The sequence below is a fragment of the Macaca nemestrina genome, chromosome 7, assembly GCF_043159975.1.
Source record: "Macaca nemestrina isolate mMacNem1 chromosome 7, mMacNem.hap1, whole genome shotgun sequence".
Lineage (NCBI taxonomy): Eukaryota > Metazoa > Chordata > Mammalia > Primates > Cercopithecidae > Macaca > Macaca nemestrina.
Genome location: NC_092131.1, coordinates 13,739,782 through 13,760,089, shown reverse-complemented (window position 1 = coordinate 13,760,089; position 20,308 = coordinate 13,739,782). Strand labels below are relative to the sequence as shown.

At 43.6% G+C, this 20,308-nt stretch overlaps 2 protein-coding genes across 2 annotated transcripts in view; one reads left to right on the top strand and one right to left on the bottom strand.

Moving 5' to 3' along the window:
* Positions 1-8,566, bottom strand: part of LOC105467507 (DEAD-box helicase 24) — a 29,765-nt gene extending 21,199 nt beyond the window's left edge. The window contains exons 1-2 of the mRNA XM_011717133.3: positions 8,432-8,566; positions 6,389-7,108 (exon numbers count right to left, since the gene is read on the bottom strand). Of these exons, the coding sequence (XP_011715435.1) occupies positions 6,389-7,103 (715 nt within the window). The 5' untranslated portion in view covers positions 7,104-7,108; positions 8,432-8,566. The remainder of the gene's footprint in view (positions 1-6,388; positions 7,109-8,431) is intronic.
* Positions 8,567-8,644: 78 nt separating this feature from the next.
* The window catches only part of LOC105467509 (interferon alpha inducible protein 27), a 50,538-nt gene continuing 38,874 nt past the window's right edge, over positions 8,645-20,308 (top strand). Inside the window, exon 1 of the mRNA XM_011717135.3 lies at positions 8,645-8,747. The gene's annotated coding sequence lies outside the window, so the exon portion shown is untranslated. The remainder of the gene's footprint in view (positions 8,748-20,308) is intronic.

Sequence of the window (20,308 nt, the reverse complement as noted above, 5' to 3'; positions counted from 1 at the left end):
TAACAGCATTTGCAGTGACCTGGATGAGACTGGAGACTATTATTCTAAGCAAGATAACTCAGGAATGGAAAAACCAAACATCCTAGTTATCACTGATATGCAGGACTAAGTTATGAGGACACAAAAGCATAAGAATGATACAACAGACTCCAGGTACTTGGGGGGAAGAATGAAAGGGGAGTGAGGGATGAAAGACTACAAATATGGTGCAGTGTATATTGCTCGGGTGGTAACTGCACCAAAATCTCACAAATCACCACTAAACTGGCACGGTGGCTCATGTCTGTAATCCTAACACTTTGGGAGGCCGAGGCAGGCAGATCACTTGAGTTCAGGAGTTCAAGACCAGCCTGGCCAACATGGTGTATTTTTAGTCTCTACCAAAAATACAAAAATTAGCCTGGCATGGTGGCACATGCCTGTAGTTCAGCTACTTGGGAGACTGAGGAAGGAAGACGGCTTGATCCCGGAAGATGGAGGTTGCGGTGATCCGAGATCGCACTGCTGCACTCCAGCCAGGGTGACAGAGCAAGACTCCGTCTCAAAAAAAAAAAAAAAACAAACAAAAAAACTTGCTCATGTAACCAAATACCACCTGTACCCCCAATAACTTATGGAAAAATAAATTTTAAAAATAAACATCTAAACACAGAAAAGGAAAATTTTAAAAAACAGAAATGTGAAAAAAATAAATCAGGTATGCTATCAGTCAAAAAATAAATACGTAAACCCAGCCATTACAAATAATCATTAAACATAAATAATTTCAATAACTTGATAATTTTTTTTTTTTTTTGAGATCCTGTCACCAAGGATGGAGTACAGTGGCACGATCTCGGTTCGCTGCAACCTCCACTCCCTGGGTTCAAGCAATTCTTGTGGCTCAGCCCCCCAAGTATCTGGGACTACAGGCACGTGCCACCACGCCCGCCTATTTTTTTGTATTTTAAGTAGAGACAGTTTCGCCATGTTGGCCAGGCTGGTCTCGAACTCCTGGCCTCAAGTGATCCATCTGCCTTGGCCTCCCAAACTGCTGGTATTACAGATGTGAGTGACCATGCCTGGCTTCAATAATTCAACTGAAAGACAGAAACTGTCTGATTAAACAGCAAGACGCATTTATATGCTGCCTATAAGAAATTCACATTAAATATAAAGATATAAATAAGGGAAAGTAATACTATGGAAAAACACACACCATGCTAACATTAATCAATAAAGCTGGACTGGCTGCATCAATATCAAAGTACATTTTAGAACAAAAAATATTACCAAAGAGAAAGAGGGCCATTTCATAATGATAAGAAGCCAATTCATTTAGAGGATATAACAACAATCTAATGTTTTAATCCATAAAACATTTATTCACATAAACTGATCATCAGAATACATGAAACAAAAACTAGAAGAACTGCAAGTAGAAAATTGTCACTCAAGAAAAAAATAAGAGGCCAGGCGTAGTGGCTCATACCTGTAATCCTAGCACTTTGGGAGGCCGAGGCAGGCGGATCACGAGGTCAGGTAATCCAGACCATCCTGGCTAACACAGTGACACTCCGACACTCTGTCTCTACTAAAAATACAAAAAATTAGCCAGGCATGGTGGCGGGCGCCTGTAGTCCCAGCTACTTGGGAGGCTGGGGCAAGAGAATGGCGTGAAACTGGGAGGCAGAGCCTGCAATGAGCCATGACTGCGCCACTGCACTCCAGCCTGGGCAACAGAGCAAGACTCCATCTCAAACAAAAAAAAAAAAAAGAAAAAAAAATAACTAACACAAATATCTCTAATCTATTAAACAAAGTAAATTTGTAGTCAAAAATCTTCCTACAAAGACAAGTGCTGGCCCAGATGTATTCTACCAAACATTTAAGTTGGGGATAAAATGTCAATCCTATACAAATTATTTCAGAAAACTGAACAGAATACTTCAGAAATCATTCTGAAGCTATATTACTGATTCCAACACCAAAAACATTACAAGAAAACTACAAATATCCCATGAACCTAAATTCAAAAATTCTCAACAAAATTTTAGCAAATCAAATCCAACAATATATAAATACATTGGTATATTGTGACCAAGTTCAGTTTATCCCAGGAATGTCAGTCTAATTTCGTATTTGAAAATGTCATTCATCATACTGACAGACTAAAAATGAAAAGCCACATATTTCAATATATGCAGTAAAAAACCATTTGAAAAATATCCAACATCCATCCCTGATAAAACCTTTCAGCAAATGAGAAATCAAAGAGACCTTCCTCAACGTGATAAAAACCATCTACAAAAAACCTGCAGCTAAGATCAGACTTATTGGTGAAAGACTAAATGTTTTCCCCAAAAGATCAAAAACAAAGCAATAATGCTCACTTTACCACTACAATTCAAAATTCTGCTAAAGGTGTTAGCCACTGCAATACAACAAGAAAAATAAAAGGCATCTAAGACAGGATAATGATCATCTTTGCAGAAAATACTGTGGAATCCTCAGAAAACTACTTGGTGGTACTAAGTTGCAGGACACAAGATCAATATACAAAAATCCATCATATTTCTACTTATTAGCAACAAACAATTGGAAATAAAAAATTTTAAATTACCATTTACAATAGAATCAAAAATACAAAATGCTTAAGGATAAATCTAACATAAGATGTGAAAAATCTATATACTGAGAATTATAAAACATTGCTAAGAAAAGTTAAAGACCTAAAGAAATGGAGAGATACCATATTCATAGACTGGAAAATTCAATATTGTTAAGATGTCATCTATCCTCAATTTGCTCTGTAATCAACAGAATCCCAATCCAAGTATCAGCTTCCTTTTTTTGTAGAAATTGATTAAATGGATTCTAAAATCCATATGGGAGGGCAAACTATTGTAGGGAGGGCCTACAACAGTCAAAATAACTTTTAAAAAGAACAAAGAGGACTTATACTACCTTTAAGACTTATTATAGAGCTAGTATAACCAAGAGAGTAAGAAACTGACATAAAGACTAGACAAGCAGATCAACGGAAAACAAAGACTCCAGAGGAAGACCCATACCTATATGGTCACAGACTTTCAACAAAGACGCAAAGTCAACTCAGTGGAGAAAGAATAGTTTTTCAACTAATGGTGCTGAAATAATTAGACAGCCATATGCGGAAAAACCCACAAACTTTGATCCATACTTCTCACTCTAAATAAAAGTTAACTCAATAATGATTGGAGACCAAAACATAAAACCTAAGTCTATTAACACTTCTAGAACAAAACACAGGAGAAATCTTTGTGATCTTGAGTTAGGCAAAGAGTTCTTAGATAAAATACCAAAGGCACCAAAATCATAAATTCATAAAAGACAAGGCTAATTTGGATTTCATAAAAATAAAACCTTCTGTTCTTTGAAAAACACTGTTAAGAGAATGAAAAGGTGAGCCACAAACTGGGAGAAAAATTTGCAAATCTCACATTTGATAAAGGACATGTATCTAGAATACACAATGAACCCCAAAACTCTACAACAGAACATCCCAATTTTAAAATGGGTAAAATAATTGAATAGACAAATAAGCATATGCTAAAATGCTCAACATTGCTAGTCACTAGGGAAATGCAAATTCAAATGACAAGGAAATAATACTAAAATTTTAAAAGTCTAAAATAAAATTAAAGACCGAGTATAGGGCCGGGCGTGGCGGCTCACGCCTGTAATCTCAGCACTTTAGGAGGCTGAGGTGGGCGGATCACAAGGTGAGGAGTTCACCACCAGCCTGGCCAACATGGTGAAACCTCATCTCTACAAAAACTATGAAAAAAAATTAGCCAGGCATGGTGGCAGGCACAGCTACTCGGGAGGCGGAGGTTGCACTGAGCCGAGATTGCACCACTGCACTCCAGCCTGGGTGACAGAGTGAGACTCCATCTCCAAAAAAAAAACCAAAAAAAAAAAAAAGGGGGAGAGAGAAGAGTGAGAGAGAGAGTGAGTGAGAGAGAGTGTGTGTGTGTGTGTGTGTGTGTGTGTGTGTGAGAGAAAGAAAAAAATGCAAATTAATTTATAGTGACAGAAAGCCTAAGAAAGCCTATCAGTGGTTGCCTGAGGAGGAACAAGAACTGAAGGAGGTAGGGATTACAAAAAAAACCAGGGCATCTTTTGGGGGGTAATGGATATACAGTTGACTCTTGAACACAAATTTGAATGTGGGGGTCCACTTATACACATAATTTCTTCCACCTCAGCCACCCCTGAGACAGCAAGACCAACCCCTCCTCTTTCTACTCCGCCTACTCACAGTAAAGATGAAGATGAACACATTTATGATGATCCACTTCCATTTAACGAATAGCAAACACATTTTCTGTTCCTTACGATTTTAGTAACAGTTTTTCTCTAGTTTATGTTACTGTAAAAATAAAGTATATAATACAAAATATATGCTAATAGACTGCTTATGCTTTCTGTAAGGCATCCAGCCAAAAATAGGCTATTTTAAGTTTGGGGGGAGTTCAAAATCATACATGGATTTTTGACTGCATGGGGCACCGGTGCCCCTAATCCCCACATTGTTTAAGGTTCTATTCGTTATTGCATGGGCAATGGTCTGTTCACAGCCCCAAATGGATAACTTATCCAGGTCGTTTTGAATTCTGGACTTGTAGATTCACAACCTGACAGGAACTGTGGTATAAATCCAAATGTCAATCTCTGGCCACAATGGCTCAAATAAACCTTGTTTCTGCCTTCCAGGGACTTATTTCCAGGACTCTGCTGCACATATCAAAGCAGTGTAGCAGAATGCTTAACAACACACAGAACTAGCCTGGAATCCAGACACTACCATTTCAGTCGTGTAATTTTAGGGAAGCTGTCTATGCTCTGTGAGGTTGAGTTTTCTCATCTGTAACATGGGAATAATGGTACTTACCTCAGGGTGGTCGTGACAACCGACCTCATCAACATAAAGCACTTAACACAGTGCATGACACATCTTAAATGCTCAGTAAATGTTCTAAGTTATAATCTCCATTCCCCTTTCCTTTGGGTTCCTCACTCTTCCACCTATATGACTGTCACAGAACCTCATCAAGAGTTTCCTGACCACTGTTCCAGAAACCCAAAGCACAACGTGTCTATTGAACACTTAAAATGTAGTTACTCTAACCTGACATGTGCTGCAAGTTTAGTAATTTATTACTAAAAATTAATTAAAATTTTAAAATTGTTTAAAAATTTAAGTAATTTATTACTTAAAAATTTAGTAAGAAAATGTAAAATATCTCACTAGTTTTTTTTAACTTTTAAAAAATGTGGCTCCTAGTAAATTTTCAATTACACATGTATTTTACACTATACAATCACCGTTCTGTAACCGTGGGTTCTGCATCTTGGGGATCGACAATATTCAGGGGGTAAAAAAAAAAACTGTATCTGTACTAAACACCGTACAGACTTTTCTTGTCATTATTCCCTAAACAATACGGTGTAACAATTTACATAAGATCTACATTGTATGAGGTATTATAAGTAATTTAGAGATGATTTAAAATATACAGGAGGATGTGCATAGCTTATATGCAAGCACTACACCATTTTATATCAGACTTGAGCATCCCTGGATTTTGGTATCCAAGGGAGGTCCTGGAACCAATCCTCCATGGATATCAAGAGATGACTATATGTATTTCTAACGGACACTGCTGGTCTAAACAGACCAATAGTTCCAGGCAGTACTAGTTCCTCCCCCAAGTCAGTAGTCTAGTTATCCAGCAAAGCCAACCTGTCGTTGCTTCCAAAAGTCTTGCAGGAACCTCACACAGCCTAGTCCTAACAGTCACGTCATAGCTGAATCTGTTTACAAAATCCACCCAATGACTATCCATCATACTCAAATCCTTCCAATGACAAGAAATTCATCAACTCCCAAAGCAGCAACCCTTTTCACCTTTGCACAACTCCTGAGAATTAGACAGTTCTTCCTTATACTTATGAAGATCTACCTCTCCAGAAGGCTGATCTTAGCCTTACCTTACCCCTATGAGTCATTCAGAAAAGGCTCAAGAACAGGAGAAACTACCATTTGCAGACCACTTCCAATGTACAGTGTAAGCTTTAGCTTACTGTAGCATTTAACTCTCACAGCAATGCAAGAGGTAGAAACTGTTATCTCCATTTGGTTGATAATGGGGTCTATAGAGCTGAGAGAGATAAAAGTGATGGCTAGGGTACCATTCAGGAAAAGTATATTTCAAACCAGAGGGGGCTGACTTCTAAACACCTTTATTTAGCGTTGCTTTTGTGGTTATGTTCTCAACATTCTTCTCTCTCCCAATTATCTGGCTTATTAGTAGCTATGGGCTCAATCCAGAAGCAATCCTGCCTTGGCCGGAGTTGCCCTTACCTGTCTCAGCAGCCCCAAGGATGTCCAGTCTGTCACGGATGGCAGGTGCCAAGGTCAGGGCTTGGATCGGTGTGGGTGCAGAGAAGCCTAGAAAGCTGAGTGCTCGGAGAACCGGCCTGGGAACAAACAGGTCCTTCCAAGCTGACACATCTGCCTTCTGATCATGAACTTCAGGAATCCATGTCTTCACTTTTTTGGGCACCTTAACAGCAGTGCTCTGAGAAGGCTCCAAACCTTTTTTCCCTTTATTTTTCTTCTTTTTTGGAGCAGTTTGGACCAGGTTTTCTGATGTCTTCTCTCCAGGCTCCGGATCATCACAAACCATGCCATCTCCCTGGGCCTCCAGCTCAGAATCTTTGACTTCAACCTCTTTCTGGGTACTAGTTCCTTCAGTTGCTACATTTTTACTTTTCTTCAACTTCATCTTTTTCTTTGGTGAGCTAGACTCTCCCTCCTCCTCCTCTTCTTCTGAAACAGCTTGTGCCTTTCTCTTGGGTGCCTCCTTTGAGAAGAGACTGGAGGGATTCTTGGCAGGAGAGACCAACTGGTAATCTGTCAATTCCTCAAAGCATACCAAATCATCCATCTGTCCATCTGCAAACATATTTGGGTCAATCTTCACTTCCTTCCATTTTCCCACAACTTTGATTCCCTTTGTCTGAAATTTGCCATAGTTTGATGACTTTGGCCTTGATTTTGTGTCCTTCAACTTCATGGTTGCTGAAAAGGAGATACATGTTCTATTAGGTTGGTGTCTGAGAAGTTGTTCTGATGCAACAAATATTTTCTAAGCAACTAGGCCCTACAAAGAACTGAGGATACAAAGACGGCTATCACACAGTTGCTCCCACCTAGAGAAGAACAAAGAAAGAAATACCACAGAACAGACAGCTTTGCCCGAAACACAGGGTACACATGTGATGGAACAAAGACGTATGAGCTAGACCTGGTTTGAATTCCAAATTCAACACTTACTGCGTGTGTGACCTTGGATAGTGCCACCCACTCCTCTCTGAACTTCAGTGCTCTCATCTATAAAAAGGGGGAAGAGTACCTAACAATATCTAAGTTGTATATTTTGTGTAAATAAAGGAAATTATGTAAAGCACGGAGGATGAAGCCTGCCACACATAAGCCGTTCTGAAGGCAGAGTAAGAATCTGAGGGGTTTTTCTTGTGGGGGCAGGAGGGGTGAGCTTTATTAAAAGCGTATTGCGCTTGCTTCCTTCTCAAGCCTTGCCTGAGAGAGCAAATGCCTGCTCTACCATCCCTTCCTTTGCCAAGCGTCTTAAAATCCATCCAGCTTTTTCATCATATTTTAAGTGGCTTAATGGCCATTTAGGCCCAACTCGTTTGGGTGGAACTCGATCGAGGTTTTTCCTTTTCAGAAAGCCGAAGGAAGACAACACGTTCCGTGAAAAAGACCAAGGTAAATCTTGGTTCAAATCCGGATCCACCACTCGTCAGCTGTGGCTCTGCGGTGGACGTATCCATCTCTGAGTCTCTATTTCCCCGTCTGCATAATGGGAATAACGAGGACATTTGTCCCACAGAATCGTTATACGCCACTACGAAAAAGTGACGCACGTCAAAAACCGCCGAGCATGGCGCCCGGCGAGAAGAGCACGTTCGCACACGGTGCCCGCCGGACCCGCTGCGCCATGGCAAAAAAAACACGCGGGGTTCAGCGAGGAGAGGGCGGGGGGTGCCACGCGAACCGGGCGAGGACACGGGGAGCGTCAGGCAGAGTAGAAGGGCCTCTGTTTCCTCGTGACGCCGGTCTCGCGCGGCGCTCTCGCTTTGTCTCAGGCACGAACGCGCGCACGAAACCGAGAAGCCGAGGCCGTCAGGCCCTGATGCCCAGACAAGGAGCCCAAGGCGCGGGGACCATGGCACGCAGCTCGGTTGGACGGCTTGGGCCGGCGGCCGCCCTCTCTGGACCCGGGAACCCACCGGCCCAGAGAGACCTGCGAATAGGAACCCGGGTTCCTGGCCTCAGCCCCTCTCCAGGGTCCGCTCCAGCCCCGCTCGTTTTGGTACTCACCGTGTGAAGACGCCACGGCAGCTCCGTTGGTCGCCGGTCAGGAGCCTCAGAAACCGCCGCTGTACCTCAGCTGCAGAAGCAACCGCAGTTCCGGGGCGGGACCTCCACACACGTACTCGTGCGCGCTGCGGAGGAAGTCCCACCCCTATGGCAAACTCAGCTATCTGATTGGCTGCCTCGCGGACCAAAGCTGTGCTGATCGGAGAGCTGGCTTGGGGCGCTGGCCCCTCCTCTTCCAGCGCTGCTCCTCCCCACTTAGGGAAAGGCCACAGAAGGTGAAGTTCTGTGTGCTCCCTCCGACTAGGGACTTTGTCAGGTACCGCACAGTAACGTGTTTTCTTTTATTTTTGGTGTAGTTTTGTTACCAGAAAGGGGTCCCGATCCAGAACCCAACAGAGGGTTCTTGGATCTTGCGCAAGAAAGAATTCAGGGCGAGTCCGCATAGCAAAGCAAAAGCAAGTTTATTAAGTAAAGTGGCGAAAGTGCGGCTACTTCGTAGACGGAGTGGGGCGTTCCCGAAAGAGGACGTACGCGTCCATCGTAGGGAGATGTATTCTGCTACAAGGGTGACCTGTGATGAGTGTTCCTTGTATTGTAATTGTTTGGGGCCGCCATGAACTGTGCCCATATAAGACGACAAACTTAATTGATAAATGTTGTGTGTGTTCAGACTAATCCACTGACAGGCCGTTCTCCCTTCTCTCTCCCTTTCCTTGGAACTCTATTCCCTGAGACACAACAGTATTGAAATTAGGTCAATTAATAACCCTACAATGGGCCTCTAACTGTTTAAGTGAAAGAAAGAGTCGCACATCTCTCACTTTAACTCAAAAGCTAGAAATGGTTAAGCTTAGTGAGGAAGGCATGTCAAAAGGCAAGATAGGCTGAAAGCTAGGCTGAAAGTTTCACCAAAAAAGTTAGCCAGTTTGTGAATGCAAAGGAAAGCTACTGAAGGAAATTAAACATTTTACGCTAACGGACACATGAATGATAAGAAAGTGAAACTGTTTATTGCCGATTTGGAGAAAATTTTAGTAGTTTGGATAGAAAATAAAACCGGCTACATCATCCCCTAAAACCAAAACCGAATCCAAAGCAAGGCCCTGATTCTCTTCTGTTCTGTGATGCCTGAGAGAGGTGAGGAAGCTATAGAAGTTTGAAGCTAGAAGAGATTATTTCATGAGGTTTAAGGAAAGACGCTGTCTCCAGAAACATAAAAGTGTAAGATGAGGCAGCAAGTGCTGATGGAGAAGCTGCAGCAAGTTATCCCCAAGATCTAGGTAAGATCACTGATGAAGGTGGCCACTGAACAGCAGGTATTCAGTGTAGACAGAACAGCCTTCTATTGGAAGAAGATGCCATCAAGGACTTTCATAGCTAGAGAGGTCAATGTCTGGCTTCAAAGGCCAAGCTCACTGTTTTGTTAGAGGCTAATGCAGCTAGTGACTTTAAATTGAAGCCAGTGCGTGTTTACCATTCTAAAAATCTTAGGTCTTTTAAGAATTACACTAAGTATAATCTGCCTGTGCTCTGTAAGTGCAACAACAAAGCCTGGATGACAGCACATTTGTTCATAGCATGGTTTACTGAATATTTTAAGCCTACTGTTGAGGACTACTGCTCAGAAAAAAGATTTCTCTCAAAGTATTATTGCTCATTGAAAATGTGCCTAGTCACCCAAGAGCTCTAATTGAGATGTATATGGAGATTAATGTTGTTTTCATGTCTGCGAACCAAGATCCATTCTTCAGCCCATGGATCAAGAAGTAATTTTGCCTTTCAAGTTTTATTATTTAAGATACATTTTGTAAGGCTATGGCTGCCATAGATAGTTATTCCTCTGATGGATCTGGGCAAAGTAAATTGAAAACCTTCTGGAAAGGATTAACTATTCTAGATATCATTAAGAACATTTGTGATTCATGGAAAGAGGTCAAAATATCAAAATTAACAGGAGTTTGGAAGAAGTTGATTCCAGTTCTCATTGATGACTTTGAGAGGTTCAAGACTTCAGTGAAGGAGGTAACTGCAGATGTGGTTGGAAATAGCAAGAAAACTAAAATTACAAGTGGAGCCTGAAGATATGACTGAATTGTGGCAATCTCATGAGAAACTTGAATGATGAGCAGTTCCTTCTAATGTATGACCGAAGAAAGTGGTTTCTTGAGATAGAATCTATTCCTGGTGAAGATGTTGGGAACACTGTTGAAATGACAATGAAGGATTTAGAATATTTCATAAACTTAGTTGATAAAGCAGTGGCAGAGTTTGAGAGGATTGACTACAATTTTGTACATTCTACTGTGGATAAAATGCTATCAAACAGCATCACATGCTGCTGAGAAATCTTTCATGAAAGGAAGCATTAATCCATGCAGCAGACTTCATTGTTGTGTTATTTTAAGAAATTGCCACAGCACCTCCCCTTTCAGCAACCACCACCCTAATCAATCAGCTGATTTCAGAAAAAAGGAAAAGTATATTATGGCAGAGGGGGACACAGTCAAAATGCTAATAATTGGTGAATTCTTGGTGCTAGAGTAAGGGTACGTGAGTGTTCATTGTACTATTCTTTCAACTTTTTTGAGGTTTAAAACTTCAAAATAAAGAGTTGAGTAAATTGTTTTGATTTAAAATTATGAATTAAAAAAGAAATTGGTTTAAGCCAGGTATGGCGGCACATCCCTGTAGTCCCAGCTATCTAGGAGGCTGAAGAGGGAGGATCGCTTGGGCTCTGGAGTATGAGTCCAGCATGGGCAACATAGAAGACATCATCTTTAAAAAAAGAAAAAGAAAGAAGGAAAGAAATAGAGTCAATTTTCATTTTTAAAAAGGTGGGAGGGGGAGATGCCAACCAAGAGCAAAATGATGGCAAAGGTTCCTTTATAGTAGTGGGAACATAGGTATTTTTTTTCCTTCTTCTCAATATTTTAATTTTAAAAAGTAGTTAAAATAAACTATTTTAATGTTATTCTTCTTTTACTGATGAGAAAACAGACGCAGGACGATTAATTTGCCAGAGTCATACAGCTAATGTTACAGAGCTCAGACCTGACTCAGAGCTACATAACATTAACGGGGTGCGGTGGCTCACACCTGTAATTCCAGCACTTTGGGAGGCCCAAGCGGGTGGATCGCTTGAGCTCAGGAGTTCAAGATCAGCCGAGGTGACATGGTGAAACCCCGTCTCTACAAAAAATACAAAAATTAACTGGGCTTGGTGGCATACACCCTTAGTCCCAGCTACTTAGGGAGCTGAAGTAGGAGGATTGCTTGACCCCAGGAGGTTGAGGCTACAGTGAGCCATGTTCATGCTGCTGTGGGATAATTAAGGAATCAGAGAGACCGAGGGGTTGAGGAGGAATTAATTATTTAGGTGCACTAACCCAGTCAGATTAACATCCAAAGGACTGAGCCCTGAGCAAAGGGTCAAGCAACCTTTCGTGGGGCGGGGGGAGATTTGTGCAGGCAAAAGCATATTACAGAAGCGAGAAACAAAGCTATTCAGTTGAGACCTGCATTACATTATTTTTTACTTCTCAAAGAACAACATGTTTTGCAACTTGAGATTATCTGTTTAGTGACCTTGCAGCTACACAGCTAGAGAAACAGAGTCTTCACAACGCCTGGGAAAGGGAGAGATAAGACTCACTAGCCTCAGAAAGAAAAACAGGCAGTTAATTTTAAAGGACTCCAGCCCTTTCTCTTCCTCAGGGGGAATTGGGTTTTCTTACATACAATTGAGTTTTTGCTTACACAGTTTTTAATTTCTTTTAATTCCTGTTCCATTTCCCCCCTTTGGTGTGTTTTATAACAAAGGTGTTAATAGAAAGCACTACTATTTGCCACCTCTTCATGGAGCTGAGCTGCTGCTTCTCCTGGTAGTGACTAATATTTGGTTAATGCCATGAAATTTGTGGTAGTGTGCCGCGTTACTACTGCATCTATAGTTAAGTGAATACTCCTAATAAACAGGGGTAAAAAGCAAGGAAGGCTGAGGCAGATGTCAAAAATAAACCTACCAATGAGGGTTTTGAATCCTCCAAAGGTTGAGAACCATCTTCTAAACAAGGAATCCAGAGACCATCCGGCCCAAGTCTGAACTGGAACATGGGCCAACTTGCGCATTCTAGCTGTGATTATGCTTCTTTTATTTTTTTTTATAAACTGGATATCCTAAGAGTTCCCCTTGCTTCAGAGGAATTCAAAAGAGGGATGGCTTGATTGTTTCTAACACACATGCCCTTGCCCGTTTAGCCGGCAGTTGCCGATGTGCCCATGCTCCACAGATTGAGTATAGGCCAGAGGGCGTTTTCCAAGCATTTGGAGCCTCTAGCTGATACCAAGAGTGGCTTAGAGGAGAGAATCAAGAGAAAGGGTTTGGATCTGCTAAGTAGGAGTCTTCTGGGTGTTTCTCCATAGAGTTTTGTTTTAGTCTCATCATAATACTGTTGCCCTAGGCAGGTTGTTTGTCCTGCTGCCTCTGTGAAAGCCTTTCCCCAACGGGCAATACAGTATTTTCCAATTATGGAGATTTTTAACAACCAAACACTAGCTAAGGCTGTTGGTTTACTGGCAGGGTTAGGCGAAGTGAAGTTATCTTGTGGCATTAATTTCTTAGCCTCCCATGGTCACTGGTCCCCTATATTAGTTCTTCCACATACATAGCATGAGGAAATTTCTAAGCTGCCAGCTAGGTTTTCAGCTAGTTGAGCAAATAAGTTTTTGGTTGATGGGAAAGCTCAGGCGCTGACTGATCAAAATGCTTGTAGAATGACTTATGGACTCGGAATTGCGGGGTTGGACACATTTGATTCCTTCTAGTCTTTTTGACAATTAGTAGTGGAACTCCAAGGCCTGCTCCTTGTCTATCAACTCGTAGTAGTGATGTCTGTCCTGTATACCAAAAAGGTAGCTCTGGCTTTAAGATAGTAAAATTTAAAGGATTGCATGTTCTTGTCTTACAGTTTGGTTTGGTTGACATACTACTTTGCAGAGCAGTCCTTCCTGAATATAAATATTGGAGCTGTGTTAGCGTTGACCACTGAATGTTACAGTCTGGGCATCCGATTTGTGGTTCTCTGTACTGATGTTTAGGGCTGCCCCTGCTAAACCTGTCTTGTATTAAACTATTGCAGACTGTTTCTGGTTGTATGTGTAGGTTTTTAACTTGGTTCCTGTACATTTATAGTAAGTACGGTACAGTAGAGTTTTGACTACGGTATTTCTTACCCAGGTAGTATGTACACAGTATGGACATCTTTTAAAGAATTCTCACTTTGTAGCATAGGCAGAAATGGTAACAACATCAGTGTATGTAGTAGAAACATGCTTATACTACACATGGGCGTGCAAACCTCCCTCTGGGCATAGACATTTGCAGCATTTGCAATGACAACATAACAACAAAACAATCAGTATTGACAGAATTATAACTAGGCTTATAAATTGTATTCACATTTACTTATCCGGAGATGGTCCTCTTAGCTTCGGCTGTGCGTTGACTAGTCAGCTTCCAGGATGTGACTAGAGCAGAGCTTGCAGGATCCTCAAGCTTCAGCCATGCGTAGACTGACCAGCCTCCGGTGTGGTCAGAGCAGGGCAATTGTCCTTCTTACCGGTAGTTGGGTTTTGCCGTAGGACTATTCAGATGGAGTGATCTGGGTCTTGTTGGTTAATCCACTGGTTATCGTCGGGAATCACTGCTGCCACTGGTTTCAGCCGGCTATGGTGAATCTAAGGTGTGACACCTGCAACTTTTAACAGCAGTGGAAGTAGACGTGATTACAATATGAGGCCTATCGTATGTGGGTCCTAGAGTGGTTGGATTCCATTTTTTAGCTTAAACAAAATGCTTAGGTTTGAAAGGGTGTGCTGGGTCTATTAGACTTATAGGCATTTTTCTATACCTAGCCATGCATTTTTACATAGCCATACTTAAAATCTGCATTTGCCTTCTTAAAGTTAGCTCCTCTAGTTTACAGAGATTACCTTTAATCTGTCTTATGATGGGGTAAGGTGGCTGATCGAATAAAATCTCACAGGGCGAATACCCAGTTTGTTTGGTGGAGGTGCACCTGATTCAGAGGAGGACCATGGGCAAGACCTGATCCTACCTTTGATGAGTTTCTTGACACAATTTTTTAGTAGCTGTTCGAGGGTCCAGTTCCTTCGTTCCACCTTCCCTGAACTCTGTGGTCTGTAGGCTGTGTGCAGTTTCCATTTGATCTTTAAAAGTTGAGTCAGCAGTTGTGCAACTTCTGCCACAAATGCCCCAAATCTTGGTATGGTATCTTTTAGTAGCACCTTTGTCACCTCTCGTGCCTTTTCAGTTCTGGTGGAGAAGGCCTCAACCCACCCCGAGTAGGTGCAAACAAACACTAGCATAGACCGGTAACCTCCGGCTCGAGGCAACTCAGTAAAGTCTACAAGCAGGTTCTCACAAGGCACAGCTCCCACTTCTGGTATTCCTGGGGGTCAAGTAGGTCCTTGGATTATTCCAGGCACAGGATAGACATTGTTCACGAACAGCACGGGTGATGGCAGAGAGCCATGGCACATAGAAATGCCAACCTATCAAAGTTTCTAGGGCCGTCCTCCCAATGTGTGTTCCTCGATGGGTCTGCTTCACAAACCTTGGGGCTGTGGTTTCTGGGACAGCTAGCCTCCCGTCAGAGAACCACCACCATCCGTCTTTAATATATTTTTCTGTTTCCTGACCAAACCAAGCTTTTTCACTTGAAGAGTAATTGGGTACCTCTGAGAAAGGAGGCTCTATAAGGAGAGGCATTGCTAGAGTTCTTTCTTCAGGTAAAGCCTTGCACATTACTGCCTGCCAAGCCTCTCGGTCTGCCTTTTTGTTGCTCTGTGCCTCATAGCTTTTCCCGATTTGGTGTCCTTTGCAATGGATGACAGCCACCTTCTCTGGAGCCCATGTGGCTTCTAATAATTGCAAAATTTCCTCTCTTTTTTTTTTTTTTTCCTTTAGTAGTGAAAAGTCCTCTCTCTTTGTATATTGCCCCAAGGGTGTGCAGGGTTGCAAAAGCATATCTTGAATCAGTATATATGTTTACTTTCTTCCTCTTGGCCAATAACAGTGCTCTGGTTAATGCTATTAATTCAGCCTTTTGAGCGGAAGTCCCAGAAGGTAAGGCTTGAGCCTCGACTATCGAGTGTTGGGTCACTACTGCATACCCTGCATATCACACCCCATCTGTTATGAAACTGCTACCATCAGTATTCAACATATGGGCTCTCCAAGGGGTTGTCTCTGAGATCTTCCCGGCTCGAGAACACTTCGTACACCGTATTTATGCAACAATGGGGAAGGTGCTGTCAGCAGTGAGGCAACCTACCGTCCTTCCAATCGGGTTCTTCCACAGGCAGCAGGGTAGTTGAGTCCAAGTTATTTACAGTCTCCAGTGTTATCTGGGGATTTTCACACAGAAGCCCTTGATACTTTAGCATTCTAGAGCTGGACAGTGGTCGATGTCCTCTTTGCTCCATTAAGGTGACTACAGCATGTGGCACCCAAACTATTAACTTCTGACCTAGGGCTAGCTCGTTGGCACCTTCTATAAGGATTGCAGTAGCTGCCAATGCCCTGAGGCAGTGGGGCCAACCTAAGGCCACCAAGTCCAGTCTTTTGGATAAGTATGCTACCGGCCGATACCAAGAGCCCAACAACTGAGTTAAGACTTTGACTGCCATTCCCTGTCATTTATCCACATACGAAAAGAAGGGCTTTTTACATCTGGCAACCCTAGCACCGGGACTTGGATGAGGGCTTCCTTTATATCTTTGAAGGCCTTTTCCTGTTCCTTTTCCCATAGGAGGGGCTCTCTTTCTTTTCCTTTGGGAGCCTCAGATAAGGGCCTTGCTATAAGGAAGAAATTTGGAATCCAGATTTGGTAGAATCCAGATTCGGCTGAATCCTGCTGCACTTAGAAATTCCCTGACGTGCTGCGTTGTAACTGGGGTGGGCAGTGCACATGCAGCCTCCTTGCGTGCACTTCCAAGCCTGCGCTGGCCTGTATTCACCGTCTGGCTTGCACACAGGCAGCAGGGGAGTATTCCAGGAGGACTTGCATTTCACTATAATCCTATGTTCATAGAGTCGATTTAAATGTTTTGCTATGCCATCAATTGCGTCTCTGGGTAGGGGGGTTTTGATGGACTTCTACTAGGGCAGCATGAGGGTTAAGCTCTACTAGCACCAGGGGTCTGTTTGCAGCAAGTCCAGGAGGGTTGTCCTCAGCCCATACACCTGGTACCTTGAAAAGCATTCCCCACATATTGTGTAGGTCCGGCTCTGGCAGCCTCCTGGTACACAGTTCATAGAGCTGCCATTCCTCAGTTCTTGAGGCTGAGTCAATACCATTGCCTTAGACCTTCCAAACTACAGTGTCATATTCCCTTTAGGTGTAAAGGAAATTTGTGCAGTTTCTGGAGTAAGTCTCTCCCTAACAAAGGCACTGGACAATTTGGCATATATAGAAACTCATACTGCACTTCTTGTCCCCCAATAACACATCTCCTGGATTTGCAAAAAGGTCTCTTTTCTTTGGCCCCTGTAGCCCATATGATAGTAGCACAGTTCTTTGTGGGGGGGGGGCGGGGGGGCTAATTGGGTGAGTTACCACAGAGAAATCAGCACCAGTATCGACCAAAAAATCCATTAATCGGCCCCCTACTTCCATAAAGACTATAGGCTCCCCAGGGCCTAAAAGGATGGATCCCTGTCTGTCTCAGTTCTCCAAATTCTCGCGCCCCGGTAAGCGGCTCAGATCAGGGTCTGCCTTTGAAGCACCACAACTAGCAACTGACCGCTGCACTCGGTTGTTAAACCATTGACCGTTCTCCTTATTCTTGTGACATTTATCCTTCTAGTGTCCTTTCCTTTTGCACTGTGCACATTAGTCTCTCTCTAGCCTCAGCCAGCTTTCAAACTCCTGTCCAGACTAGCCTTTTCCACGACTGTGTTCACGCCTGCGTCCATGCCCCCTTGCAAAGCCAGCTTCTCTTCCTATAAGGGCTGCTGCTAGTAAATTTCTCTGTGGTAACCCACCCAGTTAGTGCCCCCCCACACACACACAAAGAACTGTGTGGGCTACAGGGACCAAAGAAAAGAGACCTTTTTGCAAATCCAGGAGATGTGTTATTGGGGGACAAGAAGTGCAGCATGAGTTTCTATATATGCCAAATTGTCCTTTCTTAAGCCTCCGATCAACTTTCTTCTTTGCCTCCTTGTGGGCGGCAAGCCACCCAGGTGCTGAGGCAAGAGATCGAGGGCATGAGCTGTTCCAGTATAATAAAATATATAAAATAAGAATAGTTATACTAGATATAGATCATAGATATGATTATATATGAATATCATTAATCATTAGTTTGTAGCAATTACTCTTTATTCCAATATTATAATAATCCTTGCTCTACAATTATAACCTAGGAAAAACCAGGCCATACAGAGATAGGAGCTGAGGGGACATAGTGAGAAGTGATCAGAAGACCGGAGTGCGAGCCTTCTGTTATGCCCGGGCAGGGCCACCAGAGGGCTCCTTGGTCTAGCGGTAACGCCAGCGTCTGGGAAGATGCCGGTTGCCAAGCTGACCTTGGTCTAGAGGTAGCGTCAGTGTCAAGGAAAAACACCCGCTACTTAGCAGACCAGGAAAGGGAGTCTCCCTTTCCCCCGAGGAGTTCAGAGAAGACTCTACTCCACCTCCTGTGGAGGGCCTGACTCGCGCACAGTTGTCCAGAGGCCTAACCGTCTCCCTGTGATGCTGTGCTTCAGTGGTCACGCTCCTAGTCTGTCTTCATGTTCCATCCTGTACACCTGGCTCCGCCTTTTAGGTAACAGTAGCAAATTAGTGAAAGTACTAAAAGTCTCTGATATGCAGAAATAATGGCGTAGGCTGTGTCCTCTCTCTCTCTCTCTCTCTCTCTCTCTCTCTCTCCCCCCCTGTCTCTCCGTCTCGGCTGCCAAACAGGGAAGGGCCCCCTGTCCAGTGGATATGTGACTCATGTGACCTTGTCAATCACTGGAAATAACTCATACTCCTTACCCTGCAACTTTTCCTTGTATCCAATAAATATCAGTGCAGCCTGGCATTCGGGGCCACTACCGGTCTCCGTGTCTTGGTGGTAGTGGTCCCCCGGGCCCAGCTGTCTTTTCTTTTATCTCTTTGTCTTGTGTCTTTATTCCTACAATCTTTTGTCTCTGCACCCAGGGAGAAAACCCACCAACCCTGTGGGGCTGGACCCTACACCTCCTGATCTCAGTTAATGTACACCTTGGTAGCCACTTTAATAAGCTGAGTAGCATTCATGCCTGTGGAACTTCTAACTTCTGCAGTTGATGCCTGATATCTCCTTGGGCCTGTCTTAGAAATGCTGTATCCACCATGCACTGATTTTCAGCAGCCTTAGGGTTAAATGGAGTGTACAACCAAAATGCCTCACAAAGTCTTTCTTAAAACTCGTTGGTGCTTTTTTCTGCACCCTGGAGCACCTCTGAGATTTTTTTATATTGGTTGCCTTTTTCTTTTACCATCCTTTAGCCTTTTTAGAAGTGCTTCTCAGCACTTTTGTAGGTGCTGAAGCTGGACTGCATCATCTGGGTCCTAATGGGGGTGCTCTTATCCTCTTACGAGGCATAAGCATAACTTGGGCATGGCTAGACCTGAGACGGCCTGCCTGACTTTTCCAGCCTTTCAGTTTAACTTCCCGGAGCTCTGACTTCTCCTTCTCTGGTGAGTCTAGGAGCCTGTATCTCTTTGAACTTAACTCCTTAGGGGCAGTTAGCCTTGGTAAAGGGGGGTAGATTGGAATGTAGTGAGGAGGGATCTCTGTTCCCTTCTGTGGTTCTTGCAAAACCAGTTTTCTCTTTCCTGAAACTTTTCTTTTGTCTCCATAGCTGCCCATTATCCCTCCATAGCTTCATCCCATAATCACCTCTAAATCCTTTTTACAAAATTTTATCATGCACTTCAAAGGAGTTGGTTTTGACGCTTTTCCTCCCATTTCCTCCCTTGCGACATACTTTCAGTCTCACTTTCAATCTCAGGTCCACCAGACCGGGTCCTGGGAGTTTTGGACACTGCTCAGCCAGGAACGTGCCTTCCCTTCTCACAGCCTGCTGCGGTCATGGAGCTGGTCTTATCAGCTGTATACAACGTCCTAGGTCTGATTTCCCCCGCACTCGCCTGGGAGCACACAGCCCACACTAAGGGATCTGTGCCTCCCTACATCATTCCCTTCATTGGCCTCTCCCGAGACCATCTCTTTCACACACCTCCCCTGCCCCAGGACTCCTCATCAGATGAAATGAGCCTCTCTTGCATCCCAGGTGAGCCTACTTAGGCTCCCATGTTCACACGCAGACACCTCTCCTACCCCAGGACTCCTCATCAGATGAAACGAGCCTCTCTCGATCCTGGTTAGGTCCACATTCACACACATACACCACTCCCAGTTGGGGTGACAAGCCACTCTTGCCACCCTGCCAGCAAGCTCTTCCTTGCTGCACTTGCCACTCTATCGGCCCATTTTTACCACCAGTGAACCACTTTCACTTGTTAGGGGGACACGAGGTTCATAAAAATTGGCAGTCCACTCCTGCCACCCCCAGCCACTCTGGGTTGGATTAGTGGTTGGTCCCTGGTCCCCTATGAGATGGCTTTCCTGCCTTGGGCCTTTTCTCCTTACCATGGTCCCTGAAATGCTGGTATCATCCTGCAGCCCCACCTCTGGTTCCGTTGCACTGCCAGGCAGGGCACCAGGACACGGGGAGAGCCAGTCTCCATCCAGGTGAAACTCCCCCGCAGCACACCTTGGATGCCGGGTCTCCCCTAGCCCCGGGGCCCTAGTCCCGCAGGC